Source organism: Panulirus ornatus, chromosome 26 (genome assembly GCF_036320965.1).
Source record: "Panulirus ornatus isolate Po-2019 chromosome 26, ASM3632096v1, whole genome shotgun sequence".
Taxonomy (NCBI): domain Eukaryota; kingdom Metazoa; phylum Arthropoda; class Malacostraca; order Decapoda; family Palinuridae; genus Panulirus; species Panulirus ornatus.
The window spans coordinates 6301026-6321613 of record NC_092249.1 but is presented as its reverse complement, the minus strand read 5'-3'; the positions used below and the strand labels follow the sequence as shown (position 1 = coordinate 6321613).

Below are 20588 nucleotides of genomic sequence, written 5' to 3'. Positions count from 1 at the left end.
ATGATACTGAACCCAGGGCCCTCCTACAATGATGTCGAACCCAGGGCCCTCCTACAGTGATGTCGAACCCAGGGCCCTCCTGCAGTGATGTCGAACCCAGGGCCCTCCTACAGTGATGTCGAACCCAGGGCCCTCCTACAATGATGTCGAACTCAGGACCCTCCTACAATGATATCGAACCAGGACCCTCCTACAATGATATCAAACCCAGGGCCCTCCTACAATGATATCGAACCCAGATGTCGAACCCTGGCTGCTGGAGGTGAAGATATTTGAACCTTATGCCAGTAGGTGCCACAACTCGTCCTGGCTGGGGAGGGGAGCAACAAGTGTTGTACAGATGCTGGGTTAGGTTCATGATAGCTTGTCGTAGAGATAAATATTGCTTGTCGTAGAAATTATTTTTACCTGTTGTAGAAAATGTTCTCGCTTGTTGTGAAGATTTCCACACTTTTTTTGTAGCGAAGTTCTCATTGGTTGTAAGTTGTAAGTGCTCATGCATTGTGTCACTAAGGGTTGTATGTTGTGCTTGTAAGTTCTGTCATTATGCTCATGGGTTGTACCATCCTGGTGGAGGGTTAGCAGGTAAACTACACTCCCCAGTTCAGAAGGTGAATAATCATAATCACTTATCACTTTTTATCAGAAATTATGATTCATATCAATGAAAGAGAATAGTACATCATTTTCATTCATCCTTCTAGGCCATTTCTCCTTAGTGAATTACTGGGCATCCAATACAAGGGACACTGTATAGTATACTCTCCTCGTTCGCACTTTTATTGCATTCCTGTTTTAGAGTTACCCTCAGCAGCGCTGGCACTTGTGTCTATTGCCAACTAGGCCATTAGAACCCCCAAGCAGGACCCAGTGTCGAATCCCTCCCAATATTTAAAGTTCTGGGACCATTCAGAGCCCGTAAATACCAAATTACACCCGGTTGTTAGCACTGCGTGGTCAAAGATACATTAGTTTGTAGTGTCTTAAGTTGTAGAATATGTGCCTTTTTGGGGGCCTTTTTAAGTCGAGGGATTTGCATTGCTAAATGACTTTTCCTCTCCCTCCTGCAGGTGTGGTTCAAGAATCGCCGGGCGAAGTGGCGGAAGCAGAAGAAGGAGAGGCAGGAGGGTTCCTGTAGCGAGGTCAAGGTCATCCACGTTGCGCCCCAGAGAGCCCAGGTCAGCACCAGGGGCCTGGAGACCCGACCTGGGCCACAGGTCACCCTCAAACCCCTGAGGGTTGGCCCTCAGACCACGAAGACCAAACCCAAACCTGGCAGGTCAGCGGGTCGTCAGAATGTCGACCTGAATTGCGAGGGCCAACAGGTCACGCTGGGTCATGACCCGCATCGAGGTGGGGCTACAGAGGGTCATCCAAACCTCCAGAAGCCACTGCACCTCCCGGAGGGCAGCCAAGATGGCCACCTCCAGGGGGGTCGTCCGTCCCAAAGGCGTTGCAAGATGGACAGAGCCAAGGAGGGCGTAGGGGTGAAGGAACGCGTCTACAAGAATTCTACGAGACAGAAATCTGTCTGCGCCAAGTATTCCTGGACGGGTAGGAGCAGTCAGGGTGCCTCACCACGCGAGAGACAGCGAGATGAAAAAGGTCTGAGGAAGGTGGTCGAGGAACCACAGAGACTGGAGACAGATACGGTGGTAACATAGCCTTAGCCAAGCAGATGATGGCAAGATAAGATGGTAACATTGCCTTAGCCAAGCAGGCGATGGCAAGTGAAGATGGTAACATAGCCTTAGCCAAGCAGACGATGACAAAATAGCCTTAGCCAAGCAGACGAAGAGGTGGGTGTGCTGAGCCGAAGTGCATAAGGTTGGCCAATTCACTGTGGTAGAGTGCATAAGGTTGGCCGATTCACTGTGGTAAAGAGTGTAAGGTCGACCGATTCACTGTGGTAAAGTGCATAAGGTCGGCCGATTTACCATGGCAAAGGACATAAGGTTAATACAAAGCACCAGGGAGGAGGCTGCACCCGATTGAGCATAGCTCAAACACAGCAGATGGTGTGAATTCAACTGATCCATCAGAAGCAAGAGGTTAAGGCAAGAACCAGCTGGGGATTATCAGGTACCAGCTGTGTTGGGTCATCTATGGGCCTGTCAACTGGATATATATAAACCAGCTGTGTTGGGTCATCTATGGGCCTGCCTATCAGCTGGATATATAAACCAGCTGTGTTGGGTCATCTATGGGCCTGTCTATCAGCTGGATATATAAACCAGCTGTGTTGGGTCATCTATGGGCCTGCTGTCAGCTGGATATGTAAACCAGCTGTGTTGGATCATCTATGGGCCTGCCTATCAGCTGGATATATATAAATCAGCTGAGTTGGGTCATCTATGGGCCTGTCAGCTGGATATATAAACCAGCTGAGTTGGGTCAGGTTATCAGTGCCATCAGAACACAAGTTGACAATGAATGATTATGTAAAATTAATTTTTAAAGGAGGTGCCTCTTTTTAAAGGAGGCCCGTCTATTTAAAGGATGCCTGTCTATTTAAAGGATGTTTTGTCTATTGTCTTATAGAGCAGAGGCATGATTTTTTTTTTTCAAGTAAAAATCGATTTTGATTTTTTAAAAATCTAAAAATTTATGAAGTGGGATGCCTCTTCGATCAATACCTTTGATCAAATCGTCCCAATTAAGATTTAATTATTCATTTATAGTTGGTGAACATTGATTATTGGCTTGTGACCCTGAAGAAAAACTTTTCAGTTTTCTTATCTTACTCTGGGGAAATGTTTCTGAAATCCCCTGTTTACACAAGGGGAAATGTTTCTGAAATCCCCTGTTTACACCAGGGGAAATATTTCTGAAATCCCCTGTTTACACCAGGGGAAATATTTCTAAAATCCCCTGTTTACTCTAGGGGAAATATTTCTAAAATCCCCTGTTTACACCAGGGGAAATATTTCTAAAATCCCCTGTTTACACCAGGGGAAATATTTCTAAAATCCCCTGTTTACTCTAGGGGAAATATTTCTAAAATCCCCTGTTTACACCAGGGGAAATATTTCTGAAATACCCTTGTTTACATGACGGGGAAATATTTTTTTTAGCCTCTATTTATGCTGGGGAAAAAAACTGGTATTTCTTAATCATGTTTTCCGTATTTCCCTCCATCTGCCTCATTAGCATAGACAAGCATCATCTTTTTTTTCTTTTTTGGGTTTTTAATACTGAATTTAATCTACCAAAATTTTACAGTTCTTATATTCAATAGAAAATTTATATAATGTTCAAAATATCTATGTAGAAGGCTTATGAATAAATTGAATTTGAATAAATAATGAGATTGAGGATGTCTTAGAGAAATATAGAAATGTTTTAAGGTCTCTTAGTGTAGATAGATCTATCAGATGTCTAGAATTATTAGAATGTATAGAACTCTATAATAATGTCTATAATGAATATTTGTTGACCTCTGCTGTGTCTTGAACCTTATAAATTGAATTAATAAAATTTGCATATGTGAATTTGTCCATTCTGTAAAATCCTATTGATTGAGTACGTAATGTAATTAAGACTTTGTTCATAAGACCCCATTTATCAATTACGACACGTTGACATAGACAAATTTGAATGCAATTAATCGCAGTCAGGATTTTTTAACTATTAAATCGCAGCTTGGCTTAATTATCCCACTAGTCTAAATTCTGGATAGGCTTGAAAGTATTCCAACTAGTCTACACTAAGTTTTGACTATCCCACAAGTTTAAGTCTCTCCTAAACTTAGACTATCCCACTAGTCTTCACTAATCTTTGACTATCCCACAAGTTTTAGTCTATATTAATCTTTGACTATCCCACAAGTTTTAGTCTATATTAATCTTTGACTATCCCACTAGTCTACATTAAGTCTGAAGTAAGTTGAGCCAATTGAAGTCTATCCTAATCTCTGACTATCCCACAACTTTGTCTATCCAAATCTCTGACTATCCCACAAGTTTAAGTCTATCCTAATCTCTGACTATCCCACAAGTTTAAGTCTATCCTAATCTCTGACTATCCCACAAGTTTTAGTCTATAGCAATCTTTGACTATCCCACTAGTATACATTAAGTCTGAAGTAAGGTGGGCCAATTTAAGCTTAGCTTAACTAAGGTAAGCTTTAATATTATCCGACTAATATATGCTTAGTTTTGACTAGGAAAAGTTTATTTGCCATGGAAGAACAATGAATTTTAATTTTTTTTTTCACCATTTAGGAAAACCTGTTTTTTAAACACATTATCAATCATTTAAAAAAGAATTTTTTCTGTTGACCTGAAATAACTAATTATTTTCTAGAAGCCAACTGTATACAGTTCTTTGAAAATTAGCTAACAAGTTTTAAAGATTTTTAAGAAAAAATATATAATTCCACATGATTTTTAGTTTTTAAATATTTTTAAAGACAAAACATTTATGTGAATATCTAAGTTTTTACATATCCTCTTCAAACAAACAAATACAAAAATTCTAGACAAAAATTCTAGATAAGATATAAGCCAAAAACTCTATTAAAATTTTAGTTTTTACAAATTCCAGAAATTCAATGAAATTTAGTTCTAATAAATTCTCTCTACATATATTGATCTTTGGAATTCCAAAGTCATACTTTTATCATAATACCATCAAGTATACTGCAATGTAACATGAACAGACAATCTATTGAAAAGACAATTTTTTTTTTTTAGTTGAAACTCCAATGCATGTGTGACGTCACTTCCATATGTCATGGCTGAATATACTCCCTTCTTTTCTCTCTACTTAAATTTCCTAAATGGCAAATTAAAAAGATTTTTTGGGGAAAATAATGCAGTAAGGATTTGTGTGGTATTAGAATTAAATTTGGCACCTTTTGAAATGAGTTTAAGATTTTTTTTTTTCGATTTCTGGGTCGAAATTTTTTGAAGATGGCCATGAAGATGAACTTGGCAGTCTATATAGCAATGAAGCCCAAATGACCCATCCACCGGCCGAAAAAACTCCATAGAACTATTTGATATGTAAATTTTATTAATGATTTGTACAAATATTTGATATGTAAATTCTATTTATGATTTGCGTTGAATATAATAAAAATTAGACTCAAAAAAAAGAAACGGATCTTTCTTTAATTACCTTCTTATACTTGCCTCACTACACCTCCATTACTTAGTCCTTGTTAAATAAAAAGGTCTTATTTTTGTTTAGTAAATACTTTATAAGATAATTCATATCAAAGTTTTATAATTTATTTCTTTTATTCAAAAAAAAATTCTACCAAAATATATGGTGGAAATGAGTCAATCAACACACAAGATCAGGGTTATATTCTGTCGTTTTCATAAATAATATAAAAAAGAAAGAGAATATATATTACAATATATAAAAATTAATATAAATTTAACAAATAATGAAGAAATAGACCTATTAATTGTATAATTTTATCATTAGAATTAAAAATAGATTATCCTTTCCCTTCTATTTAACCTGGATGTAGAGACCCGTTGGCGTTTGCCTTGTTGTTGGAGGAAGCAGTCCAGAGCGACCACCATCAAAAGGTAACATATCCTCTATTTTCCCCCTTCCAAGCCGGTGTCACGTTCTGTCAGGCTTGTGAAAGTATGGCGGAGTTATGGTGAAGGGTCTAGTGAGAGCTGGAGGAGGCGGGAGTGATGATAATAAGCGAGGGCGAGGTTAGATATGACTGGCGAGGGGGTTTCCTCACGCCCAGGGATGGTCGGAGGGAGGGAGAGGGACGGTTAGGTACCGAAGATGGAGGGGGAGGGCAATTTGTCGGTCAAATGGCTGGTAAATGAGCTGATGATTTAACGCCATCTCTGTTCTATCCTGGAGTACTTTAGCCTCGGTGTCTTGCTGTGTTGGAGTTAAGAGTGTTTGGTATGTTGTTTTAGTATTGCCGAAAGGGTGGTGATTATGTCGGTCAAATAGCTGGTAAATATGAGCTGCTGGTTTAATACCATCATGGTTGTAGCCTGGAGTAGTTTATCCTCGGTGTCTTGCTATGTTGGCGTTGTAGTGTTTGGTGCGTGTTTTTTTATTCTTGCCGAAAGGGTGGTGATTATGGCCCTATATTTTAGCGTAAATTGAGGGGATTGAATTGTTGTAATAAGCAATACATGTGTATAAGATTAACACAACTTACAGAAACCTGAGCTAATCTACTGTAGTTGCTAATACGATAGAAGAATTATGCTAAGAGAGCTCTCTGAAGTAGAGGGAAATCGTAGGGTAAGGTCACTGTTTACCAACTGTCGAGAGGGTGAGAAATCGATTGTTACCTGAGTCTTCAAAGTCTATCGACTAGAATAGGAGGGATGTCTATAAAGTCCAGAATAACTTATGAATGTTGTATTCATAAATGACTGATGGTCGTACGTCATTCTAACTTCACCTGACATTTGTTTGGATTCCGTTAAAAACCATGGTAATGTGCTCTTGGGGTCTAGGAATGGCTTATTTCCTAGACCTGTATTAATTCATGGACTTGTGTGGTGTAGCATAAAGCATTTCTGACCATGATGCTTTCACAGGCTGCCCAGGGTCGAGAGCATAGGTTCGAATCCTGGTTATGGTAGTTGGTCCACAGTCAACGCAGATAGATCCCTCATGTCAATGCTAGAATTCAGACAGGCAAGTCATAGTTTTGTATTTATTGGTATTTTATAGTACGGGGAGACCTCAGCTTACAATGGGGACGTGTTCCTGGACACCTGTTTGCAAATTATCATACGTGAAACTGTTGAAACCTCTGTTGAAAGCGGGTCAAGTTCCCGACAATTTTCCCCAGAGTACCTCGTATGGGTGAATGAAACTCTACGTGAAATGGGAGTAAGGGGTGCGGGGGTTATCATCAGCACTGAATTATATGATTTAACAAATGTTGCCGTATCACAGCTGATACAGGTGAAATATATAGGTAACAGGTGAGATGCCTCTCTTAAAGTTTTGATATGTTAATTTTTCTTCTGGAATTTTTATTGCTACTGCAAGGAATGATGTAATGATATGGGATTTTTCTTTAAAACCCTTTAAAACTAACTTTGTTTAATAACTCATTAGTGATAGGGTCAGCTGTTGATATTGTGTGTTTTTACCTCTCAATTTTCCTCTACTTCAAAGCCCTGCCCACTTTACAAAATCTTAAAATTAATGGAGTAACAGGTACCACACTTAAAATCCCACACTTTAACTCGTCACGTTTTAAGTAATACAGTGGTGCCAGTTTCCTTATATTCTCTCATCTAGAAAACTTGCATCCATTTTTTTTTGGAAAGTTACCCCTTGGTATCTTTACCATTCCCTCCAAACATTTGATACTGAAATGCGCACACCTACTTTGCTGTAAATAATCGGGTAATGTTGAATGTGATGTGTTTTTCTAACTGGTGGGATACAACTTGAAAGGTATTTTGCTGTGACATTAACATAACATACATTAGCATTGTACACAATATGTTACATTATGGAAATATACTTCATTCTTATCTGTCTATCGCGGACACCCATTCCCACCTGGAACTCCCTCAAGGGGGTAGCCACAGCCAAGAGGTCTCCATAACTGTGAACTCCACTGCCACGTTTTCGCTATTAGTGCCTAGCCATTAACCGGCCACTAGCAGAGGGCAGCAACTCCAGCGCATTGTTTCCAGGTTCCTGTGTAATGTTCCTCCCAACTAGATCTACCTTATGTGTTTTTCCAATGTTCCAACATACTATTTCTACCGTATGCTCCTGGCCAATGTTCCTACTGACTACTACTTCCCAATTTTTCTATGTAATGTTCTTACCTGTGCTGTATCATCTTCGGAAGGCTATTTACATTGGCTCCATCAAGGCACATTCTAGTTCCTAAGGTGTTTTTCTTCCCCTCTCTCAAAGAGTATGAATGTAAACAAGCCTCCCTACAGTGAGAGTACATATAAACAATAGACATTGAAAGTAAATAAATACAGTTGTTACAGTAATAATAATGATCAATTATTCCTTATACAGTTATTTGTAATTTATAACACTACGTAATGTTCCTACCGACTACATCTGCCATGTTTGTCAGCCCAGTGTTTGTGCCTAATGTCCCAACTGCTACCTTATGCTCTTGCCTTATGTTCCAACCTGCTGCTTCTTCCTAATTTTTTAACCTGATGCTTCTCTGTAATGTTCATACCTATTACTTTTATCTATTGTTCCTAACATTTGTCAAAAGACGAGCTCATAGCGCTCACCACTCACCACAGGAAAATCCAGAGTTATGAAGAATGAGTTGCGCCAGTTTAGTGTTGTCAGGTGGTATGAATTAGTGAATTAGAATATTAAGAAACAGCAAAACTTCCAGGGTGGTGCACTTAACATGAAATTTGCACTCTTGTATGCAAATTTCCCTCATTTTATAGGAGACACGCCTTTGTATATATCCAAATATTTAGTAGTTGAGGATTCTGTAAGCATATTTTGGCACATTTCACTTATAGTCTGACTACTTTAGTTCATGTTATATTATTTTTTCATAATTAGAAGGAATAGCTAAGTGTTTATGAAGGATTTGACTGTCCATTAGGATTAGAATAATTTTTTGGGAGTAAAAAAGGGAAGTCACTGATGTGTTACTGATTAATATTATTCCATACAATTGTTATGAAATGTCTGTCATTGATCATATGTCTTGTGGCATTAAACGTGTGTGAAGTGATGTATGGATTGCAGCAGCTGTATTTCACGAGTTATTTGATGGAGTCTGTTCTAAAGGTGTTATTTCCAGGAGAGGGAACCGTTTTGCCACTTTCTCATAAGTAAAGGAAGATTTTATTACCGTTAGAGTAGTAAGATGTGTAGTTTATATTGATTTTTCAGTGTTTGTAACTTTGAGTCAGCTGCAGAAGGGCTGCTTACTAACGATGTACTGCAACCTGGTGCATTGTTAAGATTGTGTATATCAATTTACAAATCGAATGAAACTCTTAACAGAGCTCCAGGTTGATGTTTGTTGTCAGTTCTCCTCATGACGGTAATTTACCAAGGGCCTCATCTAAGGATTTCACCTTAAGGGAATAGGAGGCTTCATGGATATTACTGCACACTGCATCAATTCCAGAATGTACGGAACCCATTGGTACCACATTCATCAAGATTCTACCTAAATAGATGCCTTGCTCCATCAAGTGAGCAAGGCTTTGAAGTATAGGGAAATTGCAGGGATAACAGCTCTATATATCAACTGTACAATGTGTAAGAAGTCTGTTGGTACCACTTTCATTAAAATCCATTGCCTTGGATACATATAGGATGGATGTCTAGCGCCTTCCTGAAAGTAATTTGCATTGGCATTGCACTCGTGTGCAATGCCTTCCATGATTTATGGTTCCTGCCGATAGCAGACAGCATACCACCTGGTGCTTTGTTAGTTCTTTAAAGCCTAATTCAGTTTGTAACTGGACTTTCAGTCCAAATACAATGATAGAATCTTAGCAATTTGCCAGCTAGATGTACTGTGTTGGTCATCTGCTGTACCTTTAGTTTGCTGTGGGCATTGCATGTAAGAGCAGTGCCCGAGCAAATTAGTTTCGGAACACTCTAATTGGAACCTTTTAGTCAGTAACTTCTTGAAGATCAAAATGTCTCCTGTTATGTCTCTCCATGTATTCCTCAGTAACTGTTTTCCCTCAATGAATGCAACAAGGTGTTTCAGCAGTTGAGAACTGGAAAGAAGGTTTGATAATTGCAGTTTAAAGAACATTTACCCTTCTACAAGTGATGAACCGATACTGAATTTTAGCCAGTGCAGGTGCTGTTTTGTATTGCTGATACTAATACTGAAAAATATTTATCAATTTTTTACTTCAAATATGATTATTAAGGAATCATTCTGTAATCAGTCGTTAACCAGACTTTGCCTCATTGATTAAGGGGAGGCTAAAAAATCACAACTCTAAATATACTTTATTTTGATTATTTTGTAATAAAAATGGAAATGAATATGATATAGATTAATTCATCAAAGCATGTAGGCTACTTTAGTCATGTATAGAAATAAAAGAGAAAAAAATAATGAAAAACTTTCTACTTTTGTCGTAATGTCAATTCAAATTTGATGTCGTGTAAAAGTGTGAACTCAGTATGCCTGTGGCTCGTTGATTACAAGTTCGAAGCTAGTTTCATGATTTTCATTCATAAAGACATGAGTATAAAGAAACAGTACCATTTATTTCATTTATCTTAAAAGTATACCTTTAACTTCATACCACTTTTTTAATGGGCTGTGGTATGCTGTTGACATCATTTAAATTGTATATTTAAGTTCTGTGCATAACACTACAGAAAATGCTTTTTCATTGTCATTTACCGTTACTTAAGTAAAGCATTGGCAGCATCAGCTGAAATTTTGCCGATAATGATACATCAGCCAAAGTGGCCAGTATCACTGATGCTGATACACTGGTACATCATTAGTAGCTACATCTAACACACTTGATAAAGGTCTATAATTGATTCTAAGATTTTTAGATTGCAAGATATAGATTTTCAATTGCTTCCAAAATACTTTCTTCCCCTTTTTGAGTTCAATGTGGCTTTTATGTTACCAGTGGCTAGCAAATGTGTGTGCTGTTGTTTTATTAGTAAATTGAAGTGTGTAGATGAATTTCCATGTTTGATTGCCCTTCTGTGTAATTTTCAGGGCACCAGTACTAGAACAACTGTGCGAATTTGTGGGAGTCTTCTTTTATCAACTATAGCTCACCATTCAGTTATAGATACAGGTTCACAAGGTATGTTAAATGATGTTGCATATGTTCTTTCTGTGCTTGAGTGACTGAAAAACTGTGTAAAAGTAGATTTGCCAATCCACCCATCCATGTGGTTCGTTTATATCCTGTAGAAACAAACTACTGCTACTGCCTTGGGAGAGCAGGCCTTACTGGTAAATAGCTTATCCCAAGTAGGCTCCCGTGCTGTTCACAGTTTCAATGGCTCATTCAGCTTTTTAAGATTAAAATTTGCCATTCAGAATGCATTTCCTCGATGATTTTCAGCTCACCATTTGCATGTACCGTGAAATGTTGATCTGTCAACATGTGCTAAGTTCACAAAGACAGAATGATAACAAATCCATATGTATTCACAATAATAAATATAATACAAAAACAAATTAAGATACAAGAATAGGTACCCCCTTGCTTGTGTTGTTGCTCTTTTCAGTCACTCTTCTTGACTTATGCTGATTTTGTATATATATTCTAGAATTAATGTACTGTGGACCAAGACTTTTTCCTCCCTGCATTAGTCAGGTGTTGCTAAGAACAGATGAAGAGTGGCCTCATTTGCTCACATCCACTTTAGCTGTCATGTATATTGCACCTGGTCAGTAGTAGTTGGTGGGCAGCCACCGACCAGGAGGTATATTACTAGTACTACCCACCTTGGTATTGGGAGGGTGAGTGACTGGTGGGTAGTGAGCCCGCACTTCAGTGGTTGTCTTGTTGCATGTTTCTCTGAGCCAAGTAGCTCTCTTTTCCTTTCCCCTTACCCTCATGTAGACTGTTGGCATTCTGTCCACAAATATGCAATATATCTGTCTCACGTAATGCTTGACAAGACTTAACCCACACATCTCATTTTTTGCAACCTTAGATTTTCCTGTAGTGAGTACTATGCAGTAGCCCTTACTTCTGGCAAAATGGCAGGAGCAGTAGATAGAATTAGGTGGTGGAAACATTGGTTAGAAAAATTAGGTTAGAACATAGTGAAAAGAATTGGGTAGAAAAGACATGTATATAGATAATATGTACCTTATCATCTTCCATGCTTAGATTTGATTTTTGCCATGGGTGGTCACATGTCTCATTAGTTTTTCCATCTGCTCTTCTCTATCACCCTATTACCATTATTTTTTGTGAATATCAAAGTTGTTAATTCTTGCTTTAGGTGGGGCCTTACTGAAGATAAGTATGTTGAAAAACTGTTTGAAAAATGCAATTTACTGTATCATTCACCATGTATAAGATGATTGTTTTTCATCACAGGCAGTGCTAGCCTCCCTAGGATCACAGGCGTTCATGTTTAATGTAGCACTTCAGTTTCAACACTGATTTTCACCGAGTTCTAAAGTTAGGTAGGAGCCTACTTAAGAGAAGTCTGTTGTAAAAGTATATGAAAAATACAATTTACTGTATCATTGAAAATAATACATCTTGTTATCTAGGTGTACTTGAGATGTGTCCCTGTAAATCTGAGTGTAAGCTGAAAGTTTTTTGTGTAAGCATGATATTGTAGATTGAAAATGTGTTCTAAGTTAATGTTCATTCTTCCTATCCAAAATGAAATAGATATTGAAGACAGTATAACAACAGGTGCTCCATGACTTATGATTTTTCGTCTTTACGATGGTGTGGTAGCGATACCCACTCAGTAGAAACTGTACTTACTTCGAATTTTGATCTTTTCCTGGGCTAGCGATATGATACTCTCATGATGCTGCGCCGCAGTAGTGAGCTGCAGCTTCCAATCAGCCACACAGTCACAAATGTGAACTATCATTACTCTGCAGTGGTATTGTGCTGCTAGCATTTTTCTTATTTTGTGTTTTGTATCCCATCATGTTTACAACATGGCCATCTGTGTCTCATGCCTCTGGTGAGAAGAAGAGGAAGGTATTTACTCTGGAGATGAAATTAAATCCAGTTGCCCAGCATGAAGCCAGCAAGCTAGTAATGGCCATCACAAGTGAGTTAGGACTCACAAATTACAGTTACAACCATCTTAAAGGATCAGAAATGAATATTGATGCATGAAATCTTCGGCATTTGTTGAATCCATGTCATCACGAAGGAAAGTGCAGGGCCAATTGATGATATGGAAAAATTACTTGTCACATGGATGGGAGAGCAGATGCTAAGAGCATACCACTTATCCTACTAGCAATCCAGGCTAAGGCAAGAAATTTTTTCGATATGTTAAAATGAGCTTGGGAAGGAGACTTGTGTGAGGAAGTACCAGGAGAGACTGAGTACAGAATGGAAAAAGGTGAGAACAATGGAAGTAAGGGGAGTGGGGGAGGAATGGGATGTATTTAGGGAATCAGTGATGGATTGCGCAAAAGATGCTTGTGGCATGAGAAGAGTGGGAGGTGGGTTGATTAGAAAGGGTAGTGAGTGGTGGGATGAAGAAGTAAGAGTATTAGTGAAAGAGAAGAGAGAGGCATTTGGACGATTTTTGCAGGGAAAAAATGAAATTGAGTGGGAGATGTATAAAAGAAAGAGACAGGAGGTCAAGAGAAAGGTGCAAGAGGTGAAAAAAAGGGCAAATGAGAGTTGGGGTGAGAGAGTATCATTAAATTTTAGGGAGAATAAAAAGATGTTCTGGAAGGAGGTAAATAATGTGCCTAAGACAAGGGAGCAAATGGGAACTTCAGTGAAGGGCGCAAATGGGGAGGTGATAACAAGTAGTGGTGATGTGAGAAGATGGAGTGAGTATTTTGAAGGTTTGTTGAATGTGTTTGATGATAGAGTGGCAGATATAGGGTGTTTTGGTCGAGGTGGTGTGCAAAGTGAGAGGGTTAGGGAAGATGATTTGGTAAACAGAGAAAAGGTAGTAAAAGCTTTGCGGAAGATGAAAGCCGGCAAGGCAGCAGGTTTGGATGGTATTGCAGTGGAATTTATTAAAAAAGGGGGTGACTGTATTGTTGACTGGTTGGTAAGGTTATTTAATGTATGTATGACTCATGGTGAGGTGCCTGAGGATTGGCGGAATGCGTGCATAGTGCCATTGTACAAAGGCAAAGGGGATAAGAGTGAGTGCTCAAATTACAGAGGTATAAGTTTGTTGAGTATTCCTGGTAAATTATACGGGAGGATATTGATTGAGAGGGTGAAGGCATGTACAGAGCATCAGATTGGGGAAGAGCAGTGTGGTTTCAGAATTGGTAGAGGATGTGTGGATCAGGTGTTTGCTTTGAAGAATGTATGTGAGAAATACTTGGAAAAGCAAATGGATTTGTATGTAGCATTTATGGATCTGGAGAAGGCATATGATAGAGTTGATAGAGATGCTCTGTGGAAGGTATTAAGAATATATGGTGTGGGAGGCAAGTTGTTAGAAGCAGTGAAAAGTTTTTATCGAGGATGTAAGGCATGTGTACTTGTAGGAAGAGAGGAAAGTGATTGGTTCTCAGTGAATGTAGGTTTGCGGCAGGGGTGTGTGATGTCTCCATGGTTGTTTAATTTGTTTATGGATGGGGTTGTTAGGGAGGTGAATGCAAGAGTTTTGGAAAGAGGGGCAAGTATGAAGTCTGTTGGGGATGAGAGAGCTTGGGAAGTTAGTCAGTTGTTGTTCGCTGATGATACAGCGCTGGTGGCTGATTCATGTGAGAAACTGCAGAAGCTGGTGACTGAGTTTGGTAAAGTGTGTGAAAGAAGAAAGTTAAGAGTAAATGTGAATAAGAGCAAGGTTATTAGGTACAGTAGGGTTGAGGGTCAAGTCAATTGGGAGGTGAGTTTGAATGGAGAAAAACTGGAGGAAGTGAAGTGTTTTAGATATCTGGGAGTGGATCTGGCAGCGGATGGAACCATGGAAGCGGAAGTGGATCATAGGGTGGGGGAGGGGGCGAAAATTCTGGGAGCCTTGAAGAATGTGTGGAAGTCGAGAACATTATCTCGGAAAGCAAAAATGGGTATGTTTGAAGGAATAGTGGTTCCAACAATGTTGTATGGTTGCGAGACGTGGGCTATGGATAGAGTTGTGCACAGGAGGATGGATGTGCTGGAAATGAGATGTTTGAGGACAATATGTGGTGTGAGGTTGTTTGATCGAGTAAGTAACGTAAGGGTAAGAGAGATGTGTGGAAATAAAAAGAGCGTGGTTGAGAGAGCAGAAGAGGGTGTTTTGAAATGGTTCGGGCACATGGAGAGAATGAGTGAGGAAAGATTGACCAAGAGAATATATGTGTCGGAGGTGGAGGGAACGAGGAGAAGAGGGAGACCAAATTGGAGGTGGAAAGATGGAGTGAAAAAGATTTTGTGTGATCGGGGCCTGAACATGCAGGAGGGTGAAAGGAGGGCAAGGAATAGAGTGAATTGGAGCGATGTGGTATACCGGGGTTGACGTGCTGTCAGTGGATTGAATCAAGGCATGTGAAGCGTCTGGGGTAAACCATGGAAAGCTGTGTAGGTATGTATATTTGCGTGTGTGGACGTATGTATATACATGTGTATGGGGGTGGGTTGGGCCATTTCTTTCGTCTGTTTCCTTGCGCTACCTCGCAAATGCGGGAGACCGGAAAAAAAAAAAAATGTTAAAATGGCGTGTCAATGATCCTGCATATACACAAATGTTTACAGCAAGTCATAGGTGATTCCAACACTTCAAAAAGCATCATAATTTTCATCGTGTAAAGGTTAGCAGTGAGGCAGCAAATGCCGATACTGAAGGTGCCGAAGCTTTTAAAGAAAGCTGCATAGGATAATTGTGGATGAGAAATGTAAGTTTTCTGAGAATGTTTAAGGTAGTCAAGGCTAAGCTTTGATGTTCAGTAGGTTAGAAGTACAGTATTTGATGTATTTTCAACTCAGGATATTTTCAACGTACGATGGGTTTATCGGAATGTAACCCCATCATAAGTCAGGGGGCACTTGTAGATGAGTCCATTCATAACATGTGGATTGGGAGCTTTGGTTTTGATGCAATACACATGACAGGGAATGGATGTGAGTTGATGTGGCCTATTTTTTTTCATCTCTTCCTGGTGCTGCCTTGCTAACACAGGAAATGGCAAGCATGAAAAAGACGATACTGAAATTTACGTTATTTATTAATGTGTAATTGCCTAATGTAGTTGCCAAATGTAGTGGTGCTTAGTGTGTTTCAAGATAGGTGAGAGGATTGAGAGGTTACTGAAGCAAAATTGTGTACCTCTTCATCTGATACCTGGCCAGTTTCATGCGTGGTTGATGAGATTTGTGGAAAGAGTTTCTTGAGGTTTTTGATGGCAAAGCTTAACATTTTTGCTACATAAAGAAATTGTAGCACAAATACTATGAAGCACATAGAAAAAGATCCTTAATTTGTGAATGACATTAAGTTGAGAAAGCCTCAATAGAATGAGCATAATTCAAGTAGTAGTAGCAGCACTACATTATGATCTTTTTCATCCTTTTTCTCTGTTTCCCTTATTAGCAAGTTAATAGCAGGAACAGATGAAGAATGGGTTCATTTGCTCATACCATCTCTTGAGCTGTCATGTTTAATGCACTAGTTGGGACCAAGTGTAGTTCAAGGGCATAACTTTACAACTTTTTAGATATTTGAAAGAATGTTTTTATTTAAGGATAGGAAATAAGTAGCAGAATGGGTAGTGCTTTAAGATGCCTAAGCGAGGAGGTTAGCATCATTCTGCAACCTCCTGCCTTCATCCCAACTTCACACAGAAGTAATGTCTTGCCACATGCAATTTAGATTTGCCATTTACACAAGGTTTCCTAGGACCCTGACTCTTTTGAGTGGAGAGAAATGTTTATGTGGTATTAATGATGCTGTGACATGAACACAGATTGCAGTAGGAAAGTTGTCAGTGGAAGGTTGTAGATATTTCAGGTGATCAACATATGGGGTGTGTGCTGCACCTTTGCATAACTACTGACCATAAATTTCATGTGTTATTCAAACACTAAAAGGATTAAAACTAGTGTTTATTAGGAAGGTAGCCTCTGCTTTAGCCTTTGAGAGGAACCTTTCCTTAGAGGAGATCAATAATAGAAGTATTTGGCATTTCACTGACATGTGACCTTAGATTTTAAGGATAATCCTTGCGTGGCCATGCAATTGACACCATCATGACAGAGGGAGCACAGTATAACTCCTAGGATGATTGTTTTTGTCTGAGTTTATTCTTTTCAGATTTTCTTTTTGTAAAGCTTGTAGGATGATCCAATCTTGGAGAGAAATATAAATGTGGAAGAATGAAAAGCTGTTTTTCTCCACAGCAATGTCCCAAGATTAATATTTCAGGTTGTTTCCCACCCTACTCTCCTCTTGAAAAACTCTCTCTTTTCTGACTGTAACCGGTATTGGGTGATGTGTCTATTCCTAGAATTTTGATGAGACCAATGCAACAGCTAGTGGAATGATGTTATCACCACTGACTGGAGGTTGCTCATTGGTCAGTGGGGAGATACCTGAGCCAAACCAGTTGGTTACAAGAACCAAAGTGAGGATTAGTGAGGGGAGAGAGGCTTTTATCTCACCAGAAGCCGGGGATAGAGATTTCAAACCTCTGGGAACCCTTAAGATTCTTTTACAACTTGCTGGACACTGCCTTGAAGTGAAGCAGATTTTCATTCTTCAAAACTTCCATATTGAAGTTTCGAATGAAAGTCTTATGGAAAATTTATCTTCTTTCAGATTGAAACACCAAGCCTTCTCCAGTGATAGAGAACTGAAAGCCATATGGAAATTTGGCTTTCAAAAAACAGTTTTACAATTACTTTATTCATGATTGTTTAGATTTTATTCTGTTTCTGTGAAAGAAACTGGTATGTTTGAATTTATACATATGTCATTTTTATGTTTGTGTATGATAAGAGAAATGCACATAATTTGACTGGTCAGCTGTACAGTCACCTTTTTAGTAGAGATAATTTCTTGCACAGATTAGTGAAGTAGTTAGACAAACGAGGATTTTGATTGATATTTGCAAGAGGATAGGTTGTATCTTGATCATAGAATTAAGAATTAAGTTTTGTATGTCTTTTATTTAGAGAATGCTTGATACTTGCCTCCTCTTTTATGCTTGAAACAGCTAATATTAAGTATAAAGAAAAACAGGTAATCAAGGAGAATAACCTTATACACATGAATTGATCCTCTTGATATTCATATGATAGATTGATTAGCTCATTTTTATATGTCTTAAAAAATGTCAGGTAAAAGTAAAAACATCAGATTTCAGTGTGAAGTTTGTAAAAAAGTTTTTACCAGAAAGCATAACTTAATTTTACACACAAATGCACATTTTGCGACCAAGATATACAAATGCAACGTTTGCAAGAGGAGTTTCAAAAGTGATGAGAAACTGATAAAGCATATGGAAAAACATTCGAAGGAGAGACCTCATGAATGCAAAATTTGTAAGAAAAGATATGCATCTAAAATCAGCATGGAACAGCACATGGAGTTACATGAAAATGAGGTATTACTCAAGTGTAATATATGTCATATAAAGTGTACAAGCATGAGTGCATTAGTTGCACACAAAAAAGAACATGGTGATGATGAACTACATCAGTGTGAGATATGCTATAATATTTTTAGTAAGGCAGATAATCATCAGTGCCATGAAACGTACCCTAAAGATTATCAGGTGTATAAATGCAGAAGTTGTTACAGGCAATTTACAGATTTGATTGAATGTCTCAAACATATGAAAGGGCATACTGATGAAAACCTCCCTATGTGCCAGATCTGTGGTCAAAGGTTTCTACATATACTGTCCCTAAAGAGCCATATGAGACTTCATAACCGCAGGAAAAGATATAAATGTAAAGTGTGTGGTGAACAGTTTGCAATTTTCACTGTCTTTGTTAGTCATAAGAGGTCACACATTAAAGGGGAGAAATGCTTCGATTGTGTACTTTGTTCTAAGAAATTCGTGAAAAAGTATGAACTGAGAAGTCATATGTTGCAACATGTAGATGAAAAGCCACTGAAATGTAATGTGTGTAAGAAGCATTTTAGCAGAAAGGATGCCCTTAGACGTCATATGAGGCATTTGCACTTAGAAGTCAAAGGTGGTGTCTTAAAGTTTAAACCCTATCACCGGAGAAGAACAACGTGCAGGCCAAATAGATTTAAACGTAAGGTTAAGACAGAGCCCGTACATGAGAACATTACAATTAAAAAAGAATGTAATGAAGAAACTCAAGGGCTTTTCGTAGGTTGTTTAAAAACTCGCTCAAAGACCAACAATGCAAAGAAAAAGTTAGCTGCAGTCTATAATGAAACTATGACAAGCCCAGGTCTAAATATGACTGAACTGATTAATGATGATGAAGTTTGTGAATATGATTTTGAGGGATTCAACCAGGTCATTCCCTCTGCTCTAGCTAATCTTAATATCAAGGCATGTGTTTCTGATAGTGATGCATACAGTGATGTCTCTGTCAAGTGGGACAATATGTCAGATTTTCAAAATGAGGAAGGAGAAAGTTCAAATAACCACCACCTTGCATCTAGCTGTGAAAACAGTGGCTCATCATGGTATGAAAATGAAGTTATTGGTAACCCAGTTACCCTGAATCAAAGTAAGTGCACAGTGTGTGGGAAATTCTTTACAAGTGAAATTGTGCGCACGTATCATCACATGAGACAACACATGGGTGAGGAGTGTAATCAGTGCATGTATTGCGGACAGGTATTTTATAACTGCTCTGATTTTAGGAGCCATCAGATTTTGTCGCACTCAGTTGAAGTTTAATAATAAACATGTTTTTGTAAATTGTGGTACTCTTTGTGGTATATTTTTATAGAATCATTGATACTTTTATTCTTGAAGACCAGTATATATACATACCTATAGCAAAGGGTGTATTGACAATGATAATAATAAAAGCACATTTTGTTTTTAGTCCACTTTTTTATTACCTTAAGGTGTGTTGCAAGAGGATATTGTTCTCTTAATGCCTTCAATTGGATATTTACATGAGGTGGGCAACATCTTTAGATGGATACTTATGCATCAAGTTTCACACCCTCGATTCAAGACTGGTCTCTGAGCCTGATGGATGTAGTGGGAGGGTGAGGTGGTTGTGCATGATTATTTCTCTCCACAGTCAGCCATCCCCTTGTCATTCTGTTTCGAGCACATTTGTAAGTTTTCTCAGAATGAAATTGTGCAACTTTAAGCTGGATTTATTTAGAGGATCAGACGGATTATCCTGAAATATTTGATGATAATGATATGCCTTCTAGTGGGGTGGAGAGTGATTTTATGGAATCTCCTGGCTCTTCCACCACCAAAAAGTTGACCAAAATGATGAAGGGAAAGGTTTTCTTGCTGAAATGGAGGCAGTGTTGCATCGTGCTTTAATGATGGAAGCAATGCATGGGTGTGAGAATTCAATGGTATAAAAGACTAGCTTTTATGTAATCTAGGAGTTTCTAGGTTGTGTAATGTCACCAAGACTGTAATTTCTTTGTGGATGGGATAGGAATCACCCAAGGTTGTACTATTGGAATATGATCTCGTTGAATTGGAATATGATCTCGTTGAATAACTTTACAAGCCAAAGTAGTCCAACCTTGGGGTGTCAGAAACCCCTAGAGAAGTAGTCTTAAGGTTATGTAATTGTAGTTATGGATAGGGTATTTTACAAGGTGAAGATGAGCTAGGTTAATTGCAGTATACTGGTAAATCACAATGAAAGGAAATGAAAGTTACTTCCTTATTGCAGGTAAATGCTACTATGTAATGCACTGAAACCACAAGCCCCCTATCCACAACCAGGCCCAACAGATTTCTGGTTTTACCTGGCTGCTTTTCAAACCCTGACTTAATACTGTGACAGAGCGTTGACTCCTGTACACCATGTCATTACAATTTA

At 38.6% G+C, this 20588-nt stretch overlaps 2 protein-coding genes across 2 annotated transcripts in view; both read left to right on the top strand.

Moving 5' to 3' along the window:
• The window catches only part of LOC139757429 (uncharacterized), an 18250-nt gene extending 14759 nt beyond the window's left edge, over window positions 1–3491 (top strand). The window contains exon 3 of the mRNA XM_071677934.1: window positions 1071–3491. Coding sequence (XP_071534035.1) covers window positions 1071–1664 — 594 coding nt within the window. The 3' untranslated portion in view covers window positions 1665–3491. The remainder of the gene's footprint in view (window positions 1–1070) is intronic.
• Window positions 3492–5489: 1998 nt separating this feature from the next.
• On the top strand, window positions 5490–19612 carry LOC139757424 (uncharacterized). The gene is made up of 3 exons (XM_071677927.1): window positions 5490–5543; window positions 10676–10766; window positions 17392–19612. The coding sequence occupies exon 3, from the start codon at window positions 17906–17908 to the stop codon at window positions 19460–19462; it is 1557 nt and encodes a 518-aa protein (XP_071534028.1). The 5' UTR covers window positions 5490–5543; window positions 10676–10766; window positions 17392–17905; the 3' UTR covers window positions 19463–19612.
• Window positions 19613–20588: the final 976 nt, after the last annotated feature.

Coding starts and splice junctions, on each gene's coding strand:
- LOC139757424 (XM_071677927.1), top strand. CDS start 17,906: ATGTCAGGTAAAAGTAAAAACATCAGATTTCAGTGTGAAGTTTGTAAA.